At 39.4% G+C, this 25449-nt stretch overlaps 1 protein-coding gene across 3 annotated transcripts in view; it reads right to left on the bottom strand.

Moving 5' to 3' along the window:
• DAB2 (DAB adaptor protein 2) overlaps positions 1-25449 on the bottom strand; it is a 50932-nt gene that overhangs the window by 2936 nt on the left and 22547 nt on the right. For 2 of the 3 annotated variants that reach the window (XM_077896144.1, XM_077896145.1), the window contains exons 2-14: positions 19379-19565; positions 18247-18386; positions 17010-17108; positions 15236-15367; positions 14625-14705; positions 14143-14169; positions 13842-13895; positions 13371-13433; positions 7768-8421; positions 6618-6780; positions 1953-2585; positions 1295-1404; positions 419-489 (exon numbers count right to left, since the gene is read on the bottom strand). In XM_077896144.1, the coding sequence (XP_077752270.1) occupies positions 424-489; positions 1295-1404; positions 1953-2585; positions 6618-6780; positions 7768-8421; positions 13371-13433; positions 13842-13895; positions 14143-14169; positions 14625-14705; positions 15236-15367; positions 17010-17108; positions 18247-18386; positions 19379-19469 (2313 nt within the window). In that variant the 5' untranslated portion in view covers positions 19470-19565 and the 3' untranslated portion in view covers positions 419-423. The remainder of the gene's footprint in view (positions 1-418; positions 490-1294; positions 1405-1952; positions 2586-6617; positions 6781-7767; positions 8422-13370; positions 13434-13841; positions 13896-14142; positions 14170-14624; positions 14706-15235; positions 15368-17009; positions 17109-18246; positions 18387-19378; positions 19566-25449) is intronic. The other variant, XM_077896146.1, reaches the window with a different exon arrangement.

Raw genomic sequence — 25449 nt, 5'->3', positions numbered from 1 at the left:
CTGTTCTTCAAAAAGTCTTCAGATTTCAAACCTTCTTTAGAAATCAAATAACTACTAGGAAGCTTTGCAGTCACTTCAATATGAAGGTAAAAAAAAAAAAACCCTCAAACAATTAGAAAGCTATTATGTGTTATATGAGTCTTATTGTCATAGAGAAGTGTTATTTTGAAATGTCAAAAACATAGGATATGATAGAAATCCATATCCCATGGGGATATTACTATTTTTGTAGCATGTATAATTCTATTCTTAAATGCTCAGCTTAGTCATTACTGAATTAGTTAAGCATAGATTCCCGTCTATTACTTCTAAGTTACAGAGATTTAACCTTGTATCAATTCTAAAATTAAAATTTCACCCTCACCCCCTGGGCCATGCTGCCTTATCAAACCTAAGCTTAGTAGGATCTTCTACTTACAGAAGTCAGGCAAAAGGATTTCCAAAAGGATCCCTATATACATCAGAAGATGTGGGTTGAGAAGCTTTTATCTATGAAGATAAAACCATCCAGTCAATAAGTTTAATTAGAGTTATGAAGGAAAAAAAAAACCTTATAATTAATAATTAAGACTTCTCAAATTCCTTTAAAAATCACTTAAGTCACAGACAAATCAGATATTATATGGGTCTATGATATTATATGATTTCTGTTTTCCTGCTTACAATTTGTGATGCATATTTATTATTTACATCAAAGTTAGGGTTCACATGAATGATGTTTGCCTTCCCCAAATGAAAGGTACCTGTTTTTATGAGCTAAAAGATCATGGGTGGGAAATCGGGAATCTAAATACTTGAAAGACTTTTTAAAAAGATTTTATATATTTATTCATGAGAGACACACAAAGAGAGAGGCAGAAACATAGGCAGAGGAAGAAGCAGCCTCTCTGTGGGGAACCTGATGCGGGACTTGATCCTAGAACCCGGGGATCATGACCTGAGCCAAAGGCAGACACTCAACCACTGGGCCATCCAGGTGCCTCTCCTTGAAAGATTTTTAAATATAGTATTATTTTGGCTCAGTTTTCTCCCAAAATGCTTTTGTGAGCCAGGCAAAGTGAGATATGAATGATATTTTCTATATGAAACTAATTTCTCAAGCTCAAGATGATAGCCCCTGCAAAAAAAGTCTCTCCTCAGTTTGAGTTGATGTTTTCACTGTGATGGTTCTCAATGATAAACCTAAACATCCTTTAGTACCAAAAACTTATTATACAAACAAGATTAATTCACGACACAGTAGCTCTGTGTGGCATGTACTCTGGAACAACAGCTTCTAGTAGTTGATACTTACAGAGGCTTGTGAGGAACTAAAAGAATCTTTAGAGAAAGGGTTCTCAAATGTGTTGTCAGCAGATTTGGTAACTGGCAGGGAACCTTGTCTGGGAGCTGGCTTTGGTGGTTCTAGAAGGCAAGAAACACCAAGAAGTCAGTAGACAAATTTTTCCCAAATATAGGCAAAAGTCCCCCAGTCAAGCTTATCTCAGAAATTAAGTTCCATACTTTTGGAATTTACATCATGGAACAAAAATCACCACCAAATACTAGGACTCCCTGTGATTGTTGAAGGCAAATTCGTCAGAAGAGGAGGCTGTGCACATGGACCTGAAGTGAAAGAGATTCAGAATTCCCTCACTAAGGCCGTGGAGTGTGGCTGAGGCTCTGTTGCACGACCTTCCAGGCGCCACAACCCACTGAATTTCAATAGCTCTTGGCAGCCCTTTTAGGAATTGTCACAAGAGGGCAGCATTGGGCCAGCCCTTAGAAACAGCTAAGGTAATAAGCTCGCTCCATAAGGGAAATGGTCAAGTTGTCTCCATCACCACTGATTACCAAAGAAAGCAAGAGTCAGGCTATTGGCAGGTGGGAGAGGGTTCTTCTAAGGACTCTGTGGGCCCATACAAGAGTGGAAATACTCGTTGGTACAAGAGACAGAGAAGTGAGTAGCTCACCATTGATCTTTTTCAACAGCTGATTAGCATCAAAGTCATCATGGTCTGCATTCTCCTGAGGAATGCCAACCTTGCTGTTGAAATAACTGGAGAAGGCACTTGAAGTCCCAGAGGAAGTCTGTTCTCCCTTCCTTGCAGGCACAGCAGGTGGCTGTCGCAGTTGGAAGTCCTTAAACATTTCTTTCACTTCTTTGACTTCTTTATCCCCAAGTGGGTCCAAGGCAGTGAAGGCATCACTGGAGATGTCCTTCGGAGGGCCAGTTCTGGGAGGTGGTTGAGGAGGAGCGACCAGAAGAGAGGAGAGCATAGAAGGGGACTGGGTAGACACAGCAGAAGCTGGAAAAATATTGCTCTGGAAAGGGTTCCCCAAAGGGCTTGTTGAGGACCAAGTATTGGGTGCCATAGATGCTGATGGGCCCCAAACAACAGGGGCTGGAGGGGAAGTTGAGGCTGCAAAGGATGAAGGCTGGTTCCAACCTGGAACAGCTGGGCTTGTGGTAAAAACAACTGGCTGGCCGAATCCTGAAGGCTGACCACTCATCATGGCTCCCGGGACCACTGAAGTGGACTGATTGAAGACTAAAGACGTTGGGTTCCAGGGGCCTGCCTGAGGGGGGCCAACCGGGATACCACCTGAAGGAAGCAGGGGAAAGCAATTTATCAGGACACAAGCTTGAAGAGGATTCTTGAGTTTCAGAAAGTATGACTCTCTGAGGGGCATTTACCAGGCATCTACATAGCAAACACCATCCTGAAGCCTTAAGGCTGACATGGAAGAAAAGGTCTCGAGAGACTAAATCATTCTAAAGATAAACTAGCTAATACAGAATAGCTGGTATTCACACGTTGGTTGCATTTGAAGCCCTTTTTTTTTTCTACCAGAGATTTTTAAACTTTTCTCATTAGAAGGGCACTACACTCCATAAGGACCTAGTCATGGAAAAACGAGTGCTTATCAAACCGCTACATTTCAAACAGCTAGGACAGAGCCTGTCAATAGCATGAACGTGTTTGTTGAGGGAATATATTTAATAAACAAGCCATACTGATTGCGAAGTAGTTAATGAAGATAATCCATTGGGTACTCTGAGTCATTGATTTGATCTTTTCATTTGGCAGCTGGCTCCTGTCTGGAGTCTTATGGAAACCAGCTATCACGCATGTATATTAGGCCTCAGCATGCTTGCATCCTGAAGAAACCATTTCAGTTTCCTTGCTTTTAAATGCTGCCAAGGTTGACACAGCTATATAAAAGGATGATAAAATTTGGTTGATGCCAAGATAGTTTCAGACTTTTATACATATAAATGGAGGAAAGGCTGGTTATCCTGGGAGAGCTGTTTCGAATAAAAGTGCTTCCTGCCATGTGTCACTCACTAAACCTTGCCAGAAGTCAGAACACGATACTTAAGAGAGGAAGGGAGGGAGAGAAGACAACACAAAGCAAAAACAAAACAAAACAAAACAACAACAACAAAAACCAACCCAAAACCCTAAAACCCAAACCCCTCTCCAAAGCCCCCACCCCCCAAAAAAACCCCAAACCTTCTGAAGTAACTAATTGCCTGTGTCCAAGCATCTAATCTTTTTGCAGGATTGGCTCCATCTCCTGCATCTTTGCCATGTCGATTAAGGATTGAAGAAATCACTAAAAATGTGGGTTTCTCCAACGTTTCCCACCTCTTTTTGAGAAGCTCATTCCTTATATCTTGTTCTAATATGTAGGACGTTTTCTTTTCTGTCTCTTCCCAAGTATATTAATGACCCAGTTAAACTGCCACCACAAACAAAAAACCCCTAAATTCAGCCTCATACCTATTCATGAATGATGCCCTGCTCTCAAAATCTGCTTGCTTTGAGCTTTAGAGTAAGAGCATTCTTTAGTTATGAAAGTTTTCTAACTGAACTAGGAAAAGGCCTCCAAACTTCTAACTTGGGTTAGGAATGTTTTTGTTTCCAGAGTGAGAAATATTTTGAAAGTGATGTTCAGGGGCTGATGTAGCAAGATACTTTATCTTAAATTTTCTTAGTATTGGAAATTGATGTTACTTGACTCCACTGTATGAGCATGAATGCTAGCCATCTGGCCATGATGCATGGTGTGCTCACAAACAGTGGTAGGTTTCAGAAAAGGTCATCTTACTAAATTAACATGATTATTTTTGAGGTTAGGGAGCTGGGTACCAGAAATGAATTATTAAAATTGGGAAGCTCACAGTCTGTGACAACTAAAACTCAGGGATACCAGCTGCAAATCCAGTGCCCTGGTCTCCTGTTCTGCCTCCTTGGCATCAATATATAGGACTATTTTTTTTAACGGAAATTAATTCAAATAGTAATTTCATAGGTACAGAAATTAGACTTAATTTATACTAAAGGGTATGCACATTGTTTCACAACTAATCAAGGGAGAAGTCCTCTCACATTCCACAACAGTGGCTTCTAAAAGTGGCCTGGGTTTGAGTGAAGCTATTGCTAGGACGTTACAACAAAACTATTTAAATTTTGTTAACCAAAGCCAAAGTCACTCAATAATTTACACCAAACTAGATGTACAGATTGGGTAGAATTTTTATCATTTTTCACGCTGGGTGACTTGCTTTCCCTTAGGAAGATGTATGGCTTTAGTCATAGATGGTACTGGTGGGAGTGGTGGTGGTTAAAGAGAAAAATGTGATATCTGCTGGGAATTCAAGGTTTCTCAGCATATGCTTATGCCAGCCTTCATTCCCATCTGATGGATTCCATGCATTGTGTTTCCAAGATATTTAAGACCCTGCTGGAGAAAGTGGAGGCAAGAGGTAAGGAAAGGGAAAGAGTGGGTATGAGACGTTAATTTTATTACCTCCTGACGCTAGATTAAAACACGGGGTAGCTATCAAAGCTGAAGCCTCAGCTTTCTACAATGCTGTCTCCCCACCCCCAGTTCTCCAGAAGAGACAGTCCCCCCCCCCAGCTGGGTCTAACGGAAACGAGACCTACAACCTTCCATGGTTTGGCGGAGGATCCCTGCTAGTGGACAGGGGCTATACTGTAGAGCTCAGTTTGAGTCCCATGTCCAAACTTGGAAGAATCATCAGTATTCTGCAGTTGTATACTCCAAGGCCTCAACAGGGGCACCTAGCCAAAAAGCTTCACTTCGTCTGAATAAATTAACAGTTATAGGGTCCAGCTGTATTTTTGAGCTGACTTGTTAAATATTGGCTGTAAAAATTCTTCGGGGCATTGATATTAGACTGTCAAGCTCTGTGATGTGATCTAGTCGCAGGCAGTGCATACAAACTCTCAAGCCTTCTGCAAGGAAAAGCACCAACCAGCTCCACTTGCACGGGCAGGAAAATGGGGAAGCCTCACAAGAGACGTGAAGCGTTTCAGGACACTCTTGATGGTATAAATGCAAGAACAAGTTGGATTCCCACGCCTGCATTGATTTTGGCCACTCAACAGTTGGGTAACAACCTCCTCCTGCCGCCATGCTCCAGATAAGATTAAACCGATTTAATATGACAAAGTGAAACTATTTTCCTTTGCCGGAAAGCAGCAAGGGAAACAAAAAAATAGGGTCCTGATGATTGACTCCGCAGGAGACAGAGAAAACCAAGAGCTCTGGTCAAATTTCACAAAGTGAGGGAGAGAGTCCCTCTTCATCCATAGCTCCCCCCCCCCCCCCTGCCCAAGACAGAGCGTGTCTGGAGCTTGTAGAAGTGCCAAGAAGCAAAACAACAAAGAGAATCCTCAGCAGGACAGCAAGGACTATTGTCGGGGTTTCTGAAGATTGTACCACGGAGGCAGAAAAGCACTGGAGGCTGTGGGCAAACACCAGCGGGGCCAGTCCTCAGCCAAGTGGCCTTCCCCAGTGTCCTGCTACAGAGTGGCTCAGTGGCTCATGTGAGCTAGATGCATTGATGAATGAGCACCGGCACATCCTAGGCATCTGGTCAAATCCCATCTCTTCCCATATCTCCCTGTTCTTTTTGACTTCAGGTTTCTAGCATTTGTCTTTTAACTCTAATAAAACACTCAGCCAAAATATTGGCAAGGAGCAGCTAAGGCTTAAGTATTCAGAGACTGATCGGGATATACGCCTGTCTCAAACCCCTTGTATGCCTAGCAACAGAGCTGGGCTGAGAGCCCAAGACTTTGATCATATGACTTACGCTTGCTTGGGACTTAACTTATATCCCTTTCTGGGATAGGACAGGATATCCTGTCCAAGAAGCATATCAGTTTAATAGGGGATAGATCTTCGATCTAGTAATGGCAACTTACACAGCAGACGTGCATGTCACCAGTTTTTTCCAATACAGATGATAGATGAGGCTCTCAGCTCTGCCTCGGTTCTCCAAGGAAGCTGGTCTGAGCTTCAGAATCCCTTACAGTTGTCTTCTGTAAGCCATTGCCAGTTGGCTCAGGTAAGCGCAATATCAAAAATGGTTTTCTTCCCACATGCCAACTACAGGAGCCAAATTTCAGTTGTGAGTCAAAAGTAACCAAATGAGGGTGAGGGAGGTCTACGAAAGTCAAAGTGGGAGAAAGCCTCCTTGGGATGCTCAGGTCTTGATGTCCCTGGAACCTGTATGGATATGAAGTACCTTCCTCCTGTGCATTGTAATCTTATGAGTGCAAGCAACAGAGGCAAATCTAACTCAATCTCTAAGCACCTACCTAGACCCGCAAGGGGCCCCACTGGGGTGGAAGCACTTGTTTTGAAGAGATCCAGAGGGTTGGTCTGTAGGGTTGCAGATTGTCCTGTAGGTGATGTCTGGCCTGGAGGTTCTGAGACGGGAGGGGTAAAGATGTCTGATGCAAGCAAGTCTTTTGCTGGAGACTGACAGGGCAGAGAGGGAGACCCAAGAGTTACTCAGTAATAGTGAAAGACAGTTTCATTCTGTCTCCTATCCTGTACCTCAAATTTAGGAACCACAAAAAGAAAAACCTTTTCCTCTTACTGGTAAACTACTACAAAAAGCCAAAGCTCCCCTCTCCTTTCCTCCACCCCCAAAAAGACAGATCCCTGCAATGCACAGATACTGGTTCTTGGTAACTGACGTAAAGACGACTCTCAAGGTGAAATCTATTTTACTCATTTACGCATTTGTATCCGTCTGGTCTCTTTGTCAGATAAAAGCTTGAAGCTGGGAAAGTAAGGACAACTTTAAATAAATAGGTAACCTACATATTTTTTATTCTTCTACTGGGTTTGAATGAGTCTGCCTAAAGATAATACTATAGTCTAATTATTAGGCCAGCCTGCATGAGTTTTTTAAAAATATATTCCCAGAAACCACATTTTAAATTGCTTTTGAATGAACTGGTAATAGTAAATATATAAATGTCTTTTAAAGCAATGGATTATTCAGTCAACGGTGAATAGAGGAGGCAAACTCAAGAATTTCCCTCTACCGCCTTGGCCCTTAACGCAATATGAGGGGTGTGTGGGGCGTGCGTTAGTGTGGGGAAGGTCCACGAGGCATCACAAAGAACCCCTGCCCTCCCCTTCCAGAACATGACGATCAAACTTACCAGAGTTATAGAAGCATAGCAGCATTAAAAATGGAAAAACTTGTGTTTAGTTAATAATAAGTGACAAGACATGCAAACGGAAAGCAGGGTGTGAAAACACTGCTGAGTGAGAAGCTTAGAAAGGGTGGCAATCAAAGGAAGGTATTCCTGGAGGAAGATGTGCCTTATCCCACCTTCTATGTCACAGCCACACAGGAAACTACAATAGCAGCAGGAAAAAGAGCTTGCATCACACCACCCTTTGGTACCGAACATGCATTCTGCCAATGGATATGTGGAGAAGACAATTCACCTTAGCAGTCCTTCTGCCTCTTCCCGGTTTGGAACTTTGTGGTGGTGGGATAATTGCTATGGAGTCATGTGGTGAGGACTGGACAGAGCTTTCCAAGTCCTGCTTTACGCCATTCAGTACGGACAGTCCTTTGGGAGGGCTTCCCACAAAAGGGTTCGGGGAGGATTTGATATGGAAGCCGTTCTGTTCTCTTTCAGATACCCCATTTTGAGTTCTCACTGTTGGCTGTGTTTGCGTACTTGCAAAGGGCCATGGGCCTGCCTGAGCTTCCTGTTTGCCAGTCCGGTGAGAGATTTGGTCAAACTGCTGACCAAAGTAATCAACATCCCCATTCAGGGGCCCGTTACTCAGTGGAGTAGACAAGCTACTCAAATTCTCTTTCTTCTGATCTGAAGATTTGAGAGAATCAAACGAAGAGGGTGTCGATTGGTCTGGCTGTGCAAAAGGATCGTCACGGAAAGGATCAGGATTAGGGGTGGGAAAGAAGTTGAGATTGGCAGAAAAGGCATTTTCAGGCAAGAAAGATGCCTGAGGCTTTGGTCGAGGAAGAGAGCAGGAGGTAATGCCATTTGTTAAGAATGGATTTTCTCTTAAAGGATTCTGATTGGTGTCGATTTCAGAGTTTAGATCCACTAACAGGATATCTTTGCTTTCCTATCACATTTGGGAAGAAAAAAAAAGAAAAAAGAAAGTGTTAGTCCATGTTGTGACTTCAAATGAGAAAGCTACATAAGATGATCAGGATTATCAAAATTCCCATTAAAGTTTGGTCCTGACAGACCGGTTGACCGTTACCTCCTCCCATCACCTCCCTGAGTATATTTCTTTACTAGCAGCTGAATAGGTGACCCCTGACCCTCCCCGGCCCATTGCCCTTTTATTTAGGTCTCAACTTTGTTGGCCCTTCATTAAGTGAAACTGTACTGTTTGCTTTTGTCATGTGTCTGCTCACCCTGGCCGACTGGCGGCATTCACAATTGTCGCTGTTCCCATTGCTGCTTTTGCAAGACTTAAAGGGGATCAATGGCATGTCACTCTAAGCAATTATCTAAGCATACTGAGCTTAAAAGTAAGAAAAGACCTCAGAAGCCTAACCCAGCCTCCCACCTGATGCACACTGTAGCCTCAGAATCGATGTAACAGCATCTTTTTAAATGAGTGAATTCATTGGCTAATATTTTATAGTTCTGGTTGTAACAAAGTTTAAGGTCAAACATATTTCCCTATAATTGCTCTTTCCACCAAGGGACAAAAACAGATTTTCCCCATAACATCACACGGCCGGTCAGGTATGCCCCTTTAAATAGTTAATGATATTTTTCAAGGTGCTAGTCAAGTTGGATCTCTCATTCCCATCATCCTAGTCTCTTCGGGACACAACCCTTTGTCTGTGTCCTTCGAGAAGGAAGAAAGTGATACTCAAAACACTGATAAATTCTAACATATCACATTAACCTCTTGTATTTGTGCATGTTTTCATAATGCACCTTACAGTTGCCTGTGTTGTGACAGTAATCTCATCCGTTGGGTGGATAAATTCAGCTAATCTTCAATTTAGATTTAATATTTATGTACAATGTAATCTTTAATTCATATATAAGGTGGAGAGGTAGGTTTAGAGTCAATTTAAAAAACATACCAAATACGTAACTCTACAAAGTCTATTCCCTCTCGATCTTAATTACTTCCATTCTCAGTTGTTAGATAAGATATCCCTCTCAACATAAAAACAGAAAATTTGAAAAATATGACATGTCTTTATTCAGGTCAGTGACATAAATAATTTGGGCCTACGCCGGGGCAGGGCTGTCAAACTGACACACCTTCCTTCTGACTGAATTTAATCCATTAACTACTCACCTATGCTAGCCACAGAAGAATATACACAAATTAAAAATGCCTAGCTGAGCTGGAAGTTAAGGTCTAGCATTACTCCGAGAGGCTTACTAAATATTTTTTGAGCACTGGGACAAAAACAACCTCAAGGGAATAGGAAATTTTCAAACTAGTGAGTAGAAAGGAGCCATACTAGGTCTCCTTGGCTTTAAAAAAACAAAGTATTTGAATGTTTAGGTCCTAAATCAGGCCTAATTGGTATTCTATCTTTAGCTTCCTTTACTGTTAGGTATAAAAGCAATTTTTAAAAGCCAGTTTTTCTCTTTATAACCAGAAGAATTAAGAATTTGTCAGAAGAAAGAGCTTGTAATTAAAAAAAAATTTTTTTTTTTGAATCAAAGAAATGGATTGGAAGATCTCTTAATGTAGGGATCTTTAACAATCAAAAGATAGGACAAAATGTATTACAAAAGCTTGTGATTTTAATATTTATTCATTTATGATGAGCCACCTCTGGGTTAGAACAGTTGGGTGTTCACAGCTGGTAGAGTTCTCCTTTTCAAATACTTCAGAAGAAGTTCTTAGGACACCAAACAGGAGCCACAATGTTAGACTTCTGAATAGTCACCCTATAAGTAAAATGTATAAGGCTCTCCTCAGGTTGGGTTTGTTGATAATCCAGGATTAAGAGTCTAGTTCACAGACTATAATGGAACAATGTAGGACTCCTCATCCACCCCCTAGGTTAGAACTTCATTAAATCTTTGTCGGATTGTCAACATTCCATCCACTTGGCCATCACCTGAGCACCTGAGAGACAAGCACTGATAACATGAACATGAAATGTGACCCCTGCTCTTAAGGAGCTCCAGTAAGAGGAGGAAGTAGGCAACCAGAGAGGTATCTGCATGAAGGTGAGGTCTTACATTCTAAGTTCCACAACCTAGCTTTCTCCAGGTAGCTGATCTCTCCCAACTACTCCAGCGCTGAATCCTGGACTTTCCTGCTCAAAGCTTCCAGTGGCTTCCTTCTATCCCCTATCCTAAAATAAGCCTCATTAACCAGCCTTTCAAAATCACTTAAAATAGTTGATCTTTAGCCTAACTATTCTCTACTTTCCTACACACTTCAAAGACCCAAGTCAAGTTCAAATTCCTTACAAAGCCTTTTCCCATTCACCTTTCTACTTCAGCATCACCTGTGCTCACCCATGGCATCTTATGTACGCATGATACTGTGGTTTGTGCTCTGATCCCATCCCTGTATCAGACTTAACAGCCTTCGGGGTGGGGGGCAGGGGCGAGGAGGGTCATACCTTATGTTCTTCTCATAATAACTGTGCTTTCAAATGGCCATTTTTAAAGTTTGAGAAATGTCTTTTGTTTTTTTTTCTTTCTTCTTTTTCTTTTGAGTGGCAGTATGGAAGGATATTATTCAATTATTTTCCAATAAAAATTATGTTCTAAGAGATGCCACTTCGTTTGCAACATGAGTTTTATTTGAAACGCATAAAATGCATAAAACTATTCTATTTAAATGCTGGGGGAGGGGCAGATGGGTCAGGGAACCACTAATAAAGTCCAGGTAATTTAGGTTTCTTCCTCTCTTCATCTCTTCCAGAGCAACCACTTTAAGGTTATGAATATTTTTAAACATTCTAGTTTTATCAAGTAGAAATAAGTCCATTTTGTGGCCTATGAATATGGAGTCAATATGTACAAACGTGGGCAAAATCCAACCAGCACACAATGAGTGCCATTAACATGCTCTCACTTTTCAGATACCATCTACTTTGATGATATTTATTTATTTATTTATTTATTTATTTTTAAAGATTTAATTTATTTATTCATGAGAGACACACACACACAGAGAGGCAGAGACACAGGCAGAGGGAGAAGCAGGCTCCATGCAGGGAGCCTGATGTGGAACTTGATCATGGGTCTCCAGGATTAGGACCTGGGCTGAAGGCGGCGCTGAGCTGCTGAGCCACCTTGGCTGCCCAATGATGGTATTTATTACTTTAATTTATTATTAGTTTAAAACTTTCTGTAATTTCTATAAACCAAAAATTCTTAGAATGCATTAGGTCTAATATAACTAAGATTAAGGAATACTCATGTTGTTTTTCATTTCCTTTTTCAGAACTTACTACAAGTCTACAGAAGCAGATGGAATAGTTAGTGCTTTCCTGCCTATCCTACTGGAATTCTACTTTGAGTGTTTTGATCTCTTTTAAGATACATGTTTGAATGTCAGTTATACTTGGAAAGTAGGTCATTTAGATAATCAATTCACTTTGGCAAGGGTGCTACCATAGAGGAGGGGGCAAAGCTGTCTAGGAATCAAAAGGACTTCAGGGCTAGCATGGACATTTCAGGATCATCTAATCTTGTATTTTAAAAGTTTATCCTTAGGATGGTAACAAATGTTATGAAGAATAAAAGGTTCCACATACAAGTGAGTTAGGACTCACCACTGAAAAGAACACTGAACAGGCTTCTTTTCTATTGCAGGCTTTTTTAGAGCCTCTGAAATGCTGTTTTGCATCATGAATCTCATAGAGTTGGGGACAGAGAAGAGAGTATGCAGCCTCTGCTCCTTCCCACCTCATCAGGCCTGAGCATGTTATGTGAAAGTTCATGGGCTGCCAGTCTCTGCAATATTCTGGCAAGTGAGACTTACCCAGTCCTTTATCCTGCTGCTGCTTTAATTCCTATGACCTTCTTGGCCAAGTAGACTTTCTTGATAATTCCCTGATATAAGAGACTCCTAGACAGACATTCTTCTCATAATTCTAGACTGATGCTCTTTTTGTCTGGTTATTGCCTTCTCATCTTTTATGTTCAAGTCCAGAAACTCATTTAGTTCGAGGCATTATATGAACTTCTAAACTAGACAAATATCATGTAATTAACATCAATTAATGGGCTTTGTGATTAGTTTTAAGCAAGCTCTGCCTGCTTGACAGTAAACTCCATGATGTCATTGACATTGTACAGCTCACTTCTTTCTGTGCCTTGTGAATGTCAGGTACTCAAGAAACTGCTAAAAAAAAATAGTTATAAGAAGTCATTTAAAATTACATGGGTAGTTTAACTTGAGGCCTGTTTTGGAAGGTCTGAGACTTGTGCTTAAGCTCTGAATCAGGATCTCTTTCTTGGCTGAGTGAGTTTTTTTCTGAATCACCATTTCCTTATCCATAAAGGAAAATACTGCTCATTCTCAGAGGGTTGTTACAGATCAATATTTAGAAGACTTGATACACTATAGTGTCCTTCAAAGAATGAGCAACTTTTTAAAACAAGGACAGCCCTTGGTTAAACATAACTGAGCATTTTATTTAAGTCTTACTTCACACCAAGCTTAGGCTGTTAAGTCACACTAGAAAGAATAGAAAAATATTGAAGAGGCCAGGTGGTTTTACAATTAATCATCTAGCAAACACTTCCTTCAAGTGGAACTTATGCCAAGGATTATTATTCAGCTTTTTTTCTGAGTCTAAGTAAGACCAAGAAGGATTTCATTGCCTGTCCTACTGCTCAGATCTAACCTCCAAGCAAAATTAATATATCTGAATTAGTGCAGATAGGTTCCCATGGTAACTTAAGATGCAATTTTGTTCTAGTAGCCAGTAAAATTTTATGTGGAAAAATCAGCAGTTACCTTCCAAGTTTCAACAAGATGCTCAAGATTTCTGGTTAATTGCCAATTTGAATTATAGATGTCATTTTCATTACATTGCAAATTTAAAAACAGGCACTTACTGTTGGACTATTTAGGTCAGGAGGTGTAGACATGTCCCCAAACAAATCCATCTGGTCAACACCCTTAAAAAAGTATTTGGATTAGATTCAGATGTGTCTACAAAATTTTTTACTTTGTATATTGTTGTAATTGTTTCCTAAACTAAAGTTTAGGAAAATCTGTTGTCATAATTTGATTTTCGTTTAACTAACATAGGTTTGATATTAGGCTATTTATGTCTGGAAGTGTAGACATGTCCCCAAACAAATCCATCTAGTCCACACTCTTAAAAAAATTTGTGGACTAGATTCAGATGTGTTTACTAAAAAGATTACTTTTAATCTTTGTTATATTAATGTTTAGGGAAATTGTTCTCGTAACTGGACTTCCATACAGATTCAATGCAGATTTGGTATTAGCAACATCTATAGGAAGTAAACCCATGTTCTGTTAAATAACAATCATAAGAATCATAAAAAACACATACATACCAATTTCAGTTTGTTAGCTTGGTCATCAAGGGTCAGTAGGGTCTCACTCCCATTCTGAAAAGATGGCAAATATTTAGGGGTTTAATTGGTGAGTTTTCTTATAGAATTTAATTTCCTAGTGTATTAGCTTGCTAAGAAGTTATGATTCTGGCACTGATAATTCAAATACACATCTTCTATGGCCAGAGGGATCATGGACACATAGTCATAAGCTAGGACGGGAGCATGCCTGGACAGGTAGCAAACAAGGACTTATATACAACACATGTACAATTCACAAGAAGTAAAGATGAAGTTTTACCTCTACTGCTTTGTTGGCTTCTTCCATCTAAAAAGAAAGACACAAATTCAATGATCTTAGTAACTACACTTAAAGGGATATATATATATATATATATATCCCTTTAATATATATATATATATTATATATATATATAATTTCTAGCCCTATATTCCCCTGCTCTTTTCATATCAATACTAGATTTCAATTTTTGAATACAGTTTCTGCACTTAAACTTGGTTATCCTGTACTGTCTTTGGAACCAATGTGAAGTTTGTGGGGAGAAAAGACAAGAGTCAGGGACTGAAAATCAGAAATGTCTAACTATAACATCCATCCATGGCTCTACTTGGAAGAAGAGACAATACATTTCTAAACTGTCTATTCTTTGGCGAGCCACAAAGAAGTCAACTCTCCAGATAGACCATATGTTTACATAAAGTTCAAACATGGTCCTGAATATAGTCTTAAGTTTAATAGAGTCACTAGTGGGTAGTACTTGCCTTTTTCTTTTCTTCTTCCTTTTTCTTTACGTTATAGATAACTTGAAAGAGGTCTTTAAGATCGATGACTAATGGCTCAGCCTGAAGCAAGAACATCTTTATGAGTATTTTAATCTTATTATTTTCTTTTTGCCTCCCCCATCAGTTCTGATTAGTACTGTTTTCTTTTTTTCCTTTCTCTTAAAGCCTCTTACTATCCTCCCCTGGTTTATGGGGGATCACCACTACCCCCATCCTCACTGCCAGATACGTAAAGGGCAGCAGAATAAAGAAGTATTTAAACAAAACAAGAAGGACTATAGTAACTTTCCAAGTCCCTTCAGGATTTTGGGGAATAATCCATTATTGTTGTAAAATCAACATTGACCTTATGAGAAAGTCCATTCTAACAATTCTTATCCATATATGACATGGGCCTCAATGACATGGTCCTCAATGACCAATGACAAGGTCTTATCCTAAGGCCAATGAAGATGGTCATCCTCTGAATCACTGCTTAGTCCTCCCATATCCAACTGTCTCTAGCAAGATCTCTAGTTGAAGGACAGACACTCTATGCTCAACTGAGGACAAAGCCCTCCTCCAGAAATTTGTCAAGGTTTGGGGCTTACCTGTTGCCCTGTTTTTATGGCAAAAAACTGATGCTGGCCTTCTCCTCCACACACATAACCAAATGCCCGGTTGTCCGTCACATCACGGGCAATGAAGGAAATCTTATTTACTGGATGTTCATGCTCTATTACCTGAAAAAGAAAGTTAAAAAAAGATTTATTGATACAACTAGAATCTACAATGTAACACAACAAAGCATCAGCTACCCAGGCATTTCTGAAAAGCCAAAATCTTTGAAGGAAGAAATCTTTGCCTCTGGTTTAAGGCCAGAGCTACATTTATCCTTGTTAGTAAGGACTTCAAAAAGAACAAGAATAGAAAACAAAAATGGGAAAAACACTTCTTAGAATATTGATACTTGATTGGCTTCATCCCCAAGATGTGATGCCACACGGCAAGAAAGGATTGAGGATTATGAGACCAAGAATTTCTAAAGCAAAGATGAGATGTTTTACTACTAAACCATTCAAGTGGGTCAACTTTCCCAACTAAAAGACAAACCCAGGTGAACAGCATAACTAAGCTAGAACAGCATTCACAGGGATCCTTTGACAACGGCTCTGAGTGGCCAGAAAAATCATCCTAAGTACCACTGGAACAATTATCCCCAGAATATCCTGGAAGTCATCAAATGCCGGCATCAAGTATTTCCCATGCTCACATCAGTATCGAGGAGTTACATGGTTTGTTGGTTTAGTAGTGCCTTCCCCTCTATCCTCCTGCTTCCTTTTCTCTTAATCCTTTCAAGCACATAGCAGGGCTCAACTCTTCAGGGATATTCGTAGGTGGTCATAATGTGTCTTGGTTTTTGTTTCCAAATGTCTTGTGCCACTGCAAAGTTCATGCTGGGTATTTTAGAAGATTTGGGAAACGAGAATGCTTGAGGGAAACCTGCTTCCACTCTCTGATGGGCTTGGGAAAATCGACTTGAGAGATGAAGGAGAATGGAAACAGCAGTACATGAGGACCAGCAGGGTAAGCGAGCAGGTGTCAGGGTTCCAGTGGATTTTGCATGATAGATAATGGACATCTCTAGGGAAGGATGGATAATAACTGGCGGTCTCCCCACAATACCTTGATACAACAGAGTATTTTATAGCAATGGAAATGAGCTACAAACAACATTTTAAGTAAATGAATCTTATGATGTTATGTTGGGTAGAGAAAATAAAGTCCCAGAGAACCTGAGGTATGATCATCGTTTGATAAGTTCACAAAAAAATAAGCAAAATAAGCATGGCTGTTCCTATGCAGTAGAATAACAGCAACCACACACACACACACAAAAAGCAAGGATACATCTGAAGAGAAAGGGGAAAGAGAGAAGAAAGAAAAGGTAAATGTGTTACAGGTAATATTTTAGCTTCAGGTTGGCCTGTAAGTTTGCATGTAGTCAATATATTAAAACGAAAGCCAGGCATAGATCTATGACAGCGTCACAGGCCAGGGCTGAGGGTTAATCTAGTTCTGTGTACCTGGGGTCCAAAAAATACTAAAGTGATATTTACAGCACATCTGTGTTTATAGACTGGAGGTTCACATCCCTTACAGAAAATAAATTTCAAAATAATTATCTTGACTCCCCACTTCCTACCCTATCTGTTTTCTGCCTGTTATTTCTGGAGAAGTAATATATACTCTTATATATATATATATATATATTTTTTTTTTTTTTCCCTACAGATTTTTGAAAAGGAAAACAGGGAGCTGAGATTTAAGTCACATTGTCAGACTCAGGCAGTCAGAAAGGTATTAGTGAAAGTGAATTCTTACCCCAGTTTTCTCATCAATTATTTTTATCCCAGAAAGAGAAATGTTGACCCAAATCCTCTGTTTGTGCTGTCCCTGAGACCGACCAGCTGCTGCCATTCCCTGATGGTATTGGGGAAACAAGAAACATCCAGTTAAAACTACCCTACGATGCTCTTGATGCTAAAACATTTAAAAGACAGCTCTATTTTCAGATTGGTTTACCGTCTACAAAAGAATCAGGCACCTTTCATAATAGATGGGTGGAATGAAAGAGAGGACAATGAGCCAGGACATCCTGTGTTAGTTATGTGACCTTGGACAAGTCATTCTAATTCTCTTGGCCTCAGAATGGTCATTGGTAAAGACAAGAAGACTGGATTAGATCTTCAAAGATGCTCCTTCGAGGTCTGGCCTTATTTAACAATTATTATTTATTTAATTAATTTCACATAGTGACAGTGCTAGAATTTAAAAATTTAAAAACCCAGAAGGGGGCAGCCCGAGTGGCTCAGCTGTTTAGTGCTGTCTACCGCCTAGGGCGTGATCCTGGAGACCCGGGATCAAGTCCCATGTTGGGCTCCCTGCATGGAGCCTGCTTCTCCCTCTGCTTGTGTCTCTGCCTCTCTCTCTCTCTCTCTGTGTCTCATGAATAAACAAATAAAATCTTAAAAAAAAAAAAAAAAAAAAAAAACAACCCACAGGGCTAACGCTAAAGAGCTACAGGCTCCAAATAGAGACCTGAATTTCACCTGAGTACTTCCAGGATCTAAAACTTGATCTACCCAAAGGAAAAGGCATCTACAGTCCTGAAGTATGAGATTAAGTCAGGTCCCTAGAATTCAGACCTATTAGACTGAACCCTGTTTGCATTCACAATAAGCAAGCAAACTTAAGACTCCTCAGAAAATGAGGCACCACTGGATCAATTATGTGATTAGAAATGTTTTCCTGGGATCCCTGGGTGGCGCAGCGGTTTGGCGCCTGCCTTTGGCCCAGGGCGCGATCCTGGAGACCCGGGATCGAGTCCCACATGGGGCTGCCAGTGCATGGAGCCTGCTTCTCCCTCTGCCTGTGTCTCTGCCTCTCTCTCTCTCTGTGTGTGACTATCATAAATAAATAAAAATTTTAAAAAAATTTTAAAAAAAAGAAATGTTTTCCTTTCAAATAATTGAGATATAGGTAAACACAAACTTCTAATATAATTCTCTCTGCTGGATATTTGCTTGAGATGGAGACAAAGCATGCTTTCCCTTCTTACCTTTAGCTTCATCATAGAATCTTGGCTCATTTTATCCCCTCTTGCATCGGGCACGTCATCAATGCCAATTAGCTTGGCCTTGTATTTTACACCATCACCTTTGAATCTGGCCAAAAGATACTCATCTGTCTTTTCAGAGCCTGAGGAACAAAAAAAAAGAAATATAGGATGAAAGATTTATAAAGGTCTTTAAATATCATCCCCAGGTATGACCAAATATGTTCCAGAGTCTCCAAATCTGAGTAGTAGAAATATTTGTTTTATTACAATTGCTCAAATATACAATACTCTGTCTTTATTCTTACTTCCTTTCAGTAAAATTGTAATCTGTAACACTGGGGTGGAGAGAAAAATGAACTCTTAAAGTACAAAATGGACTGAATTATGGAAAACTTAGGGTACCGTGGGAGGTGAGATCTGGGGATATTCTTCATCATAATTAAAAAAAATATTTTCAAAAGAAAATAAAGAGGATAATGCTTTTTTAATTAAAGAAAAATAAGCTACTGCACTACTTACTAGCATTTCAAACTGTCATTAAGGCAGAAGAAATTATGAATAAATTCCTTTGAAAATCATTAAGATAATTATCTCATCTTTATAACTTTTTTTTTTCTTTTCTTAAAAAGACTGAAGTTGTCTCATTCTGCAGCTAAGGTATAACAATAAAAGACATGCAAGCCATGGCATACTCTTAAACTATGAATGATTAAGGACTCTGGCACTTTCTAATGGTCCTTTAGGTCAAGAGAACAGGGTCTAAGAAAATAAAGATCTTGGTTTTCGAAAAACAGCTACTTCAGTAAAGCAACCCGTGGTAAGTAGGCTACTGAAAGATAATCATATAATAATTAATAGTTGTGTTTATCAATTAAAACAAGCTACTATCAATGCTTCTCAGCAGGATCCAGTTGGTGCAATCACAGGATTCAGAGACATATCTGTCTTACAATATGTAAGTGGAGTAAAATAGTTTCTGCCAAAGTCCAACTTTCCTGTAGAGGAGAATTTGAGAGTTGGCTGTGGTTGAAGTGCAGCAAGGGCCAGCTCTTACTTCATTTACCTCAAACCCCACATTTCTTCAGAGGTAAGCAACACTGGCTCCCCTCAATGGGCTCAGATTTCTTCATACCTTTCTTTTTTTCCTTCTTTGATGGTGCTTTTGGTGCAGCCTGTTGGTCAGGCTGACCATTAGTTGTGCTCGTTTCTACTTCGTTAGACATGGCGAGAAGGCAGACAGCAAACTCCAGCACCAGCAGACACTGAGTGACACCAGGCGATCCCCGAAGTCTCAAATGAGCATAACCTACTACAGACACCTGTGGGCAGAGTGTTAGAGGCATGATGAGATCATAATGGCAAACCCAGACTTTATCCTACTAGGCTTGCAACTAGTGATTTGTGAGTATATTTCTTCAGACTCATTTTGTTCTTTCTCCCTTTAGACCAAACTCAGAAGAGGAGTGGGTAGACTGTTTTTTTTTTTTTGTCTTTTTTTTTTGTTTGTTTTTTGTTTTTGTACTTTCCAAAATGGGAAGAGGTGTTTACTAGGTTTTTCTTTAAGAATTGATATCTAGTAGCATTTAAGGATTACCTACCTAAGTAGTTTGCATTGGAATTTTGGCATAAAAATCCAGTATTAAAGGTAGGGATCAAAACATGTCATACATGCAAAAATAGGATTTCATAGCAAAATACAAACATATTGGATGTGGAGTCTGAGATGATTGTAATTAGCATCTGAAATTGGACATTATAAATTCCGGTTCTTCAAAACCTCATTTAATTGTAAAGGCAGTGTCAAGAATAGAGGCATACATTTTATCTTATTCTTATTGACAAATACATATATATGTATTTTTACATGTTGTGATTCTGCATATGATTTCCAGGGCTATCTGAGCACTATAACTTTGATGGGATGAGCACTAGGTGTTATACTATATGTTGGCAAAGCAAACTTCAATACAATTAAAAAAATAAAATAAAGGACAACAGTTTTTGACATTAACACACTAGGGGAAGAATGAATTAATGGGATGTCTCTTGTGCAATTCATTGAGTGTAAATACTTTTATGCTATTTTTTACCATTATTATCCTCAAGACAGTTGTGGCGTGTGCTCTCATAAGGCTTCCTTATGTATCATGGCGGGTAAAACAGAAAAACTTCGAGTCATTGTAAGCACACAGAAGTGAACTAATGTTTCAAAAGGTTCTTTCACCTCCAGGAGTCAAAGTTTCTACATAGCTTCTGAGAGAGCTAGAGAAAGGTTAACCTTCTACATGGACTGAGGATCAGAGGAAAGCCGAGCCATGCATAGTTTTGTTAACCTGTTACCACCACCCATAGATTGTTATACTTCTCCCATCCCAAAAAGCTCTCTTAATTCTGTTTTTAAAGCACCCATTTATTTGAGCATTTTTAAAAAGATTTTATTTATTTGAGAGACAGAGAAAATGTACTTGTGCCTAAATAGGGAGGAGGGGCAAAGAGAGAAGCAGATTCCCTCCTGAGCAGGGAGCCCAAACAGAGCTTGATTCTATGATCCTGAGATCATGACCCCAGCCAAAGGCAGACGCTTAACCAATTGAGTCACACAAGTGCTCTATTTGAATTTTTTAAACTCAAGGATCAAGTCCCCCACATGGAAATATATGCTATTATCTAGATACTTACAGGATAAAAAGTCTTACGTTTCTGCTACTCAGCTCTTTAAATTGCACTTCCCTGGCTTTGTAAATTTCCACATTTTCCTCAAAGTGCATACTTCATCCCCCCCACCCCTGCCATGAGTCTTTAAATAGTCTCTATAGTATTAATAGTCTTGGAAAACACAAACATACAGAAATCTATATATGATTAATGTTATCTGAATTCTTTAATTTGGAGATTTAGTAGTTAATTTTGCTCAAAGACACCTGACTGGTCGACAGCCAGGGAGACAGTCTCTTTTTAGATGAAAAGTCTTACGTAGTAGAGGACTCAAAAGCCCTGTTTTACTCAAGACCCAGTTTGGGGCCAGGTACGTAGACTTTAACGTGTATTAATGACAAAAAATTCAGAGTAACCCTATGAGTATTATGATATAGTATTATTTCACTTTTTCAGAGGGAAAGCCAAAGCACAGGGGTTTTAAATTATACAGCTGCTAAAGTGGTAAAACCTGGGTCTAGCCCAGGCTGACTGGCCAGAAGCCAAAGTTCCTCACATGTTACCCTGATGGCTCTCTTCTGAGAAGCCTCATACAAGCTACAGAGATGCTCTATTACACATATGTAATGGCCCCTAAAAAAGATCATGTTCAAATTCTAAGCCTCAAACCTTTGAATGTGGCCTTATTTGAGAAAAAGATATTTGCAATTGTCACTAAGGATCTTGAGTTAGGATCATCCTGGATTTGGGAGGACTCTAAATCCCATAACAGATGTCCTTATAAAAGCAAAGCAAAGGGAAATTTGAGACAGACACACAAAGGAGAAGGTAATGTGAATACAGAGGTGAAGACTCCATTGACACATCTACAAACCAGGAATGCCAAGGATTGGCAATGTCCACCAGAAGCTGGGAGAGAAGCACAGAACAGGTTCTCCATCTGCACCTCCAGAAGTAACAAGCAAGCCCTGTTGACATTTTGATTTTGGGCTGCTTCTGTGAGGACTGTGAAAGAATAGGTTTCTGTGGTTTTAAGCTGACTAGTTTTTGATGATTTGTTATGGCAGCCCTAGGAAACTAATGCGACTATCTCTATTTCATATGTCTTGACTGATTTCAGTGGTTCCCATGATTTGTTTTCTGGTGACATGATAAATCTCCTAGTCATATCCATACTCCTCTAATTTCAGGAAGCTAATAATTATTTTCTTAATTTCAGAGAATTTATTCTAATTCTAGAGGATATTTGCCTGTATTAACAACATCAGGAGGTAAGACTAAATTCTGACCTAAGCACGTCCTCTATAGGAACATGCACCCTCCTGCATCCTCACCTTTTCCCCATCAGGCCCTCTCCTTTATAAGTTGCTCAGATCTCTTCTCAGAAATAAGGAAAACACTTCTCTGTGACCTTGTAGTCCTCTAATTGTCATCTCATGCTCCTTTCATGATTAAATACTTAAACTTGATAGTCTACTACCCTCTACTTTTTCATATTCCCTTCCTATCAAAGGACTGTTCATCTCAACTCTACTCTCAGAAAATCAACTAGAACTGCTGATGGGTATCCTGCCCAAATCCAATTACTTTGTTGTTCAGCTTTTTGGGGGTATTTGGCTGCAAGCATCAGACACATATCCTTTTGTGAGCCTTTTCTCTCCCTACCTTTTGCTCCCATAACAACCTTGATGCTCCAGTCCATGGCATGTATTTTCTGCATTAGGATGATCTGGATTTTTTTTTAATGATGAAATTCTTCTAAATTTTAGAATAACATTGGAAGCTTTCCTTCTTGATCTTTTTATCTTGTGGTGGTTCCTCTTGCATTTAGGACAAAAATTTAGACATTTTGGGTTTTGTTTGCAAGACTCTTAAAGATTCTGCTCCTTCTTAACATTAATATTCTTTCTTTACACCTTTGTATAGCATCCTCAAGTTTCTTGTGTGTGTTTTTTTTAGAGAATTATTTGTTTTTTGACTCTTTACCTTTTCAAATATGCCAAACTCACCTCCCCCCCCACATCTAGTTTGTCAAGTTACCTATTTGCTCCTGAAGAGAGTAGGTAAGACCTCTCTCTGAAGCCTGCCCCTCCTCCCCTCTGGTTCAGCTTGAAAATAATCTGGGCAAAAGAGTTTACTGACCATCTTTGGAACCTAATATTGCACTTTTCTGCAGGATGTTACTTCTGACAAGACAATATTTAGGTCATTAAATTTGGCAAATTTTATTCTAAAGTGAGAATATTTTAAAGAAATTTGAGAAGTGCCACAAAACATTTTGAGGGGCTTGGGAGCAGGAATGGTGGTGTATAAGCCATAAAAGTAATACAAGACTCAACAACTTCACAGCTCAAGACCAGGTCTCAAATATAGTGTTGGAAGACTGGGCAAAGATGGAAGAGTTCTAAAGTGAATGGTGCTACCTTGGTTTTACAGCAAAAACTTCTCTTTTCAGACACTTAAGTACAGCCTTTCACACTATTGGAATTGTTTTAAAGCTATTTGGTATCCTTTAATTATATCCTTCCACTGTTTAGGAATGAGCAGTTTTTAGGGGCAAGGAAGAAAAAAATGATAGAGAGAAAACATTTGTTCAGCATAAATTCCAAGAAGAAAAGGTATATGAATATCAGGTTGCAATAACTAAAGAAAGGTAGGTCTGCATTGCAGGCCAGACTACTTAAAATGTATCTGATTTCCCTGAAATGATCAGAGAATAGACTCTGCCCCAGAGCCCCAAATCTCAGAGATAAACCTTTATAATGAAATGTTAGAGGTTTTTTTGAAAGGTTTTAATAAAAGTGTCCTTCCAGTATCCCATATGCCAGAGTGATAAACATTTACCTTTCTCCCAAGGTTAGAAGAGCAAATATCCCATCACAGACTTTCCAAATGTCCAAGCTACCATTTGACATTAAGTAGGTGGAGAAAGTCTTACTTCTAGACTCAGGTCCCACTGTAGAGAATAATCAACTTAAACATGTAAAACTAAAATGCATAATCCTTCTAACAATGTTACAGAATTGTCCATTGTTCTCATAAAACCTTCAGCAGGTTTTATGATGAATTGTTTTTGGAAAGGGTTTGGGGCTGGAAAAGGGATCTGAGGGCCAAAAGGTGCCGTATTACTTTCTTTGATCACTTTCCCAAAGTAGGGGCATTATTTAAAAAAAAAAAAAAGTGTAGATTGCATTAATCTATGTGTTGTTTTAAAGCTCTAGTAAGGTGAAAGGTTTTCAAAAAGGGGAGCAAGTAGATGTAGGGCGTCCAGAAAGCCTTCTTATTTACTGGGTTTAGTCATAGATGCTCTTCTGACCAAGAAGTGCAAAATTAATCAGGAAACACATGCAAGGAGTATTATCTTGAAGCAGGGATTATAAATTGAAGCTCGAAAACATATATGAAGGTTCATGTGAGGGACGCCTAGGTGGCTCAGGACTTGATCCCGGGGTTCCGGGATCGAGTTCCGCATCCAGTTCCCAGCATGGAGCCTGCTTCTCCCTCTGCCTTTGTCTCTGCCTCTCTCTGTGTGTCTCTCATGAATAAATAAACAAAATATTTTTTAAAAAAGGGTCACGTGAACAGTTGTCCATCTAAACCTAGCTAGAACAAGCACAACCTTCTTGTTCTTTTTTTTTTTTTTTTTCAACCTTCTTGTTCTTAGGGATGGGTTATTTCCTTCATTAGAAGATCTAGGAGAGGAATGAGAAGGTACAGTTGGAAAGAGAGGAGGATCTAAAGGTATTGTATATTCTTGACTCCTTCTTAAGGTCTAATATAGAACAGAAAGTTGTAAAAGACTTTGCTGAGTCAAGAAAATTAGTTCTCATTTGAGCAAAGATATATAACTTGGATTCTGGACTTAACACAAATCTCCCTGAAAGAAAGCAGGAACTTCCCCTTTCCATGGCACAAGAATCACATGACTAGAAGAGATTTTGGAGCTTGCAACATCTTTTCTCAGTTTCTGAGAAGGTTCTGAGAAATGTATACAAGAGGACTGCTTGAGTCATCTCATGACAAGTATATCCCTTGCACAAGAAAAAAAAAATCTGCTAGTTTGTTTATCCCTTAAGGTGATTCATCCAAGAATCTAGTATTTAGGATCCTGGAATACCAGTATAGGGATAAATCTGTGTTGTGAGAAGTTTGGCTGGCACCTCCTCATTCTTATTTACCCTTTTCATCAGAGGATTGCATGGGTATCAGCAATGATACTGTGTAATGACTCAAGGATTCTCAGCAATATCCTGACACTGTGGGCCCTCTCTTCTGAGCAATCTCCTTACCCTAATTATACACAGCAGAGAGAAATGTGCTTGGTCATTCTCAAATGTTGGTAAAAGGAATAACTTAAGGATTTTCTTAATGGGGCTACCATTCCACAAATGGTATGTTATGTTTTTAATGTTAAGGAGGGTGGGACAAAGACTTAACCTACCAAGCACTTGAAACGTTTATCCTGACAGCTCTGTGAAACAAAATATGTCTATTTTATAAATTAATGGACTCAGTAAAACAAAATCAATCACTAATAAGTCATTAGGC

This window comes from Canis aureus, chromosome 4, assembly GCF_053574225.1.
Source record: "Canis aureus isolate CA01 chromosome 4, VMU_Caureus_v.1.0, whole genome shotgun sequence".
In the NCBI taxonomy this organism is placed as follows: Eukaryota; Metazoa; Chordata; class Mammalia; order Carnivora; family Canidae; genus Canis; species Canis aureus.
This window is presented reverse-complemented; position numbering and strand designations above follow the sequence as displayed.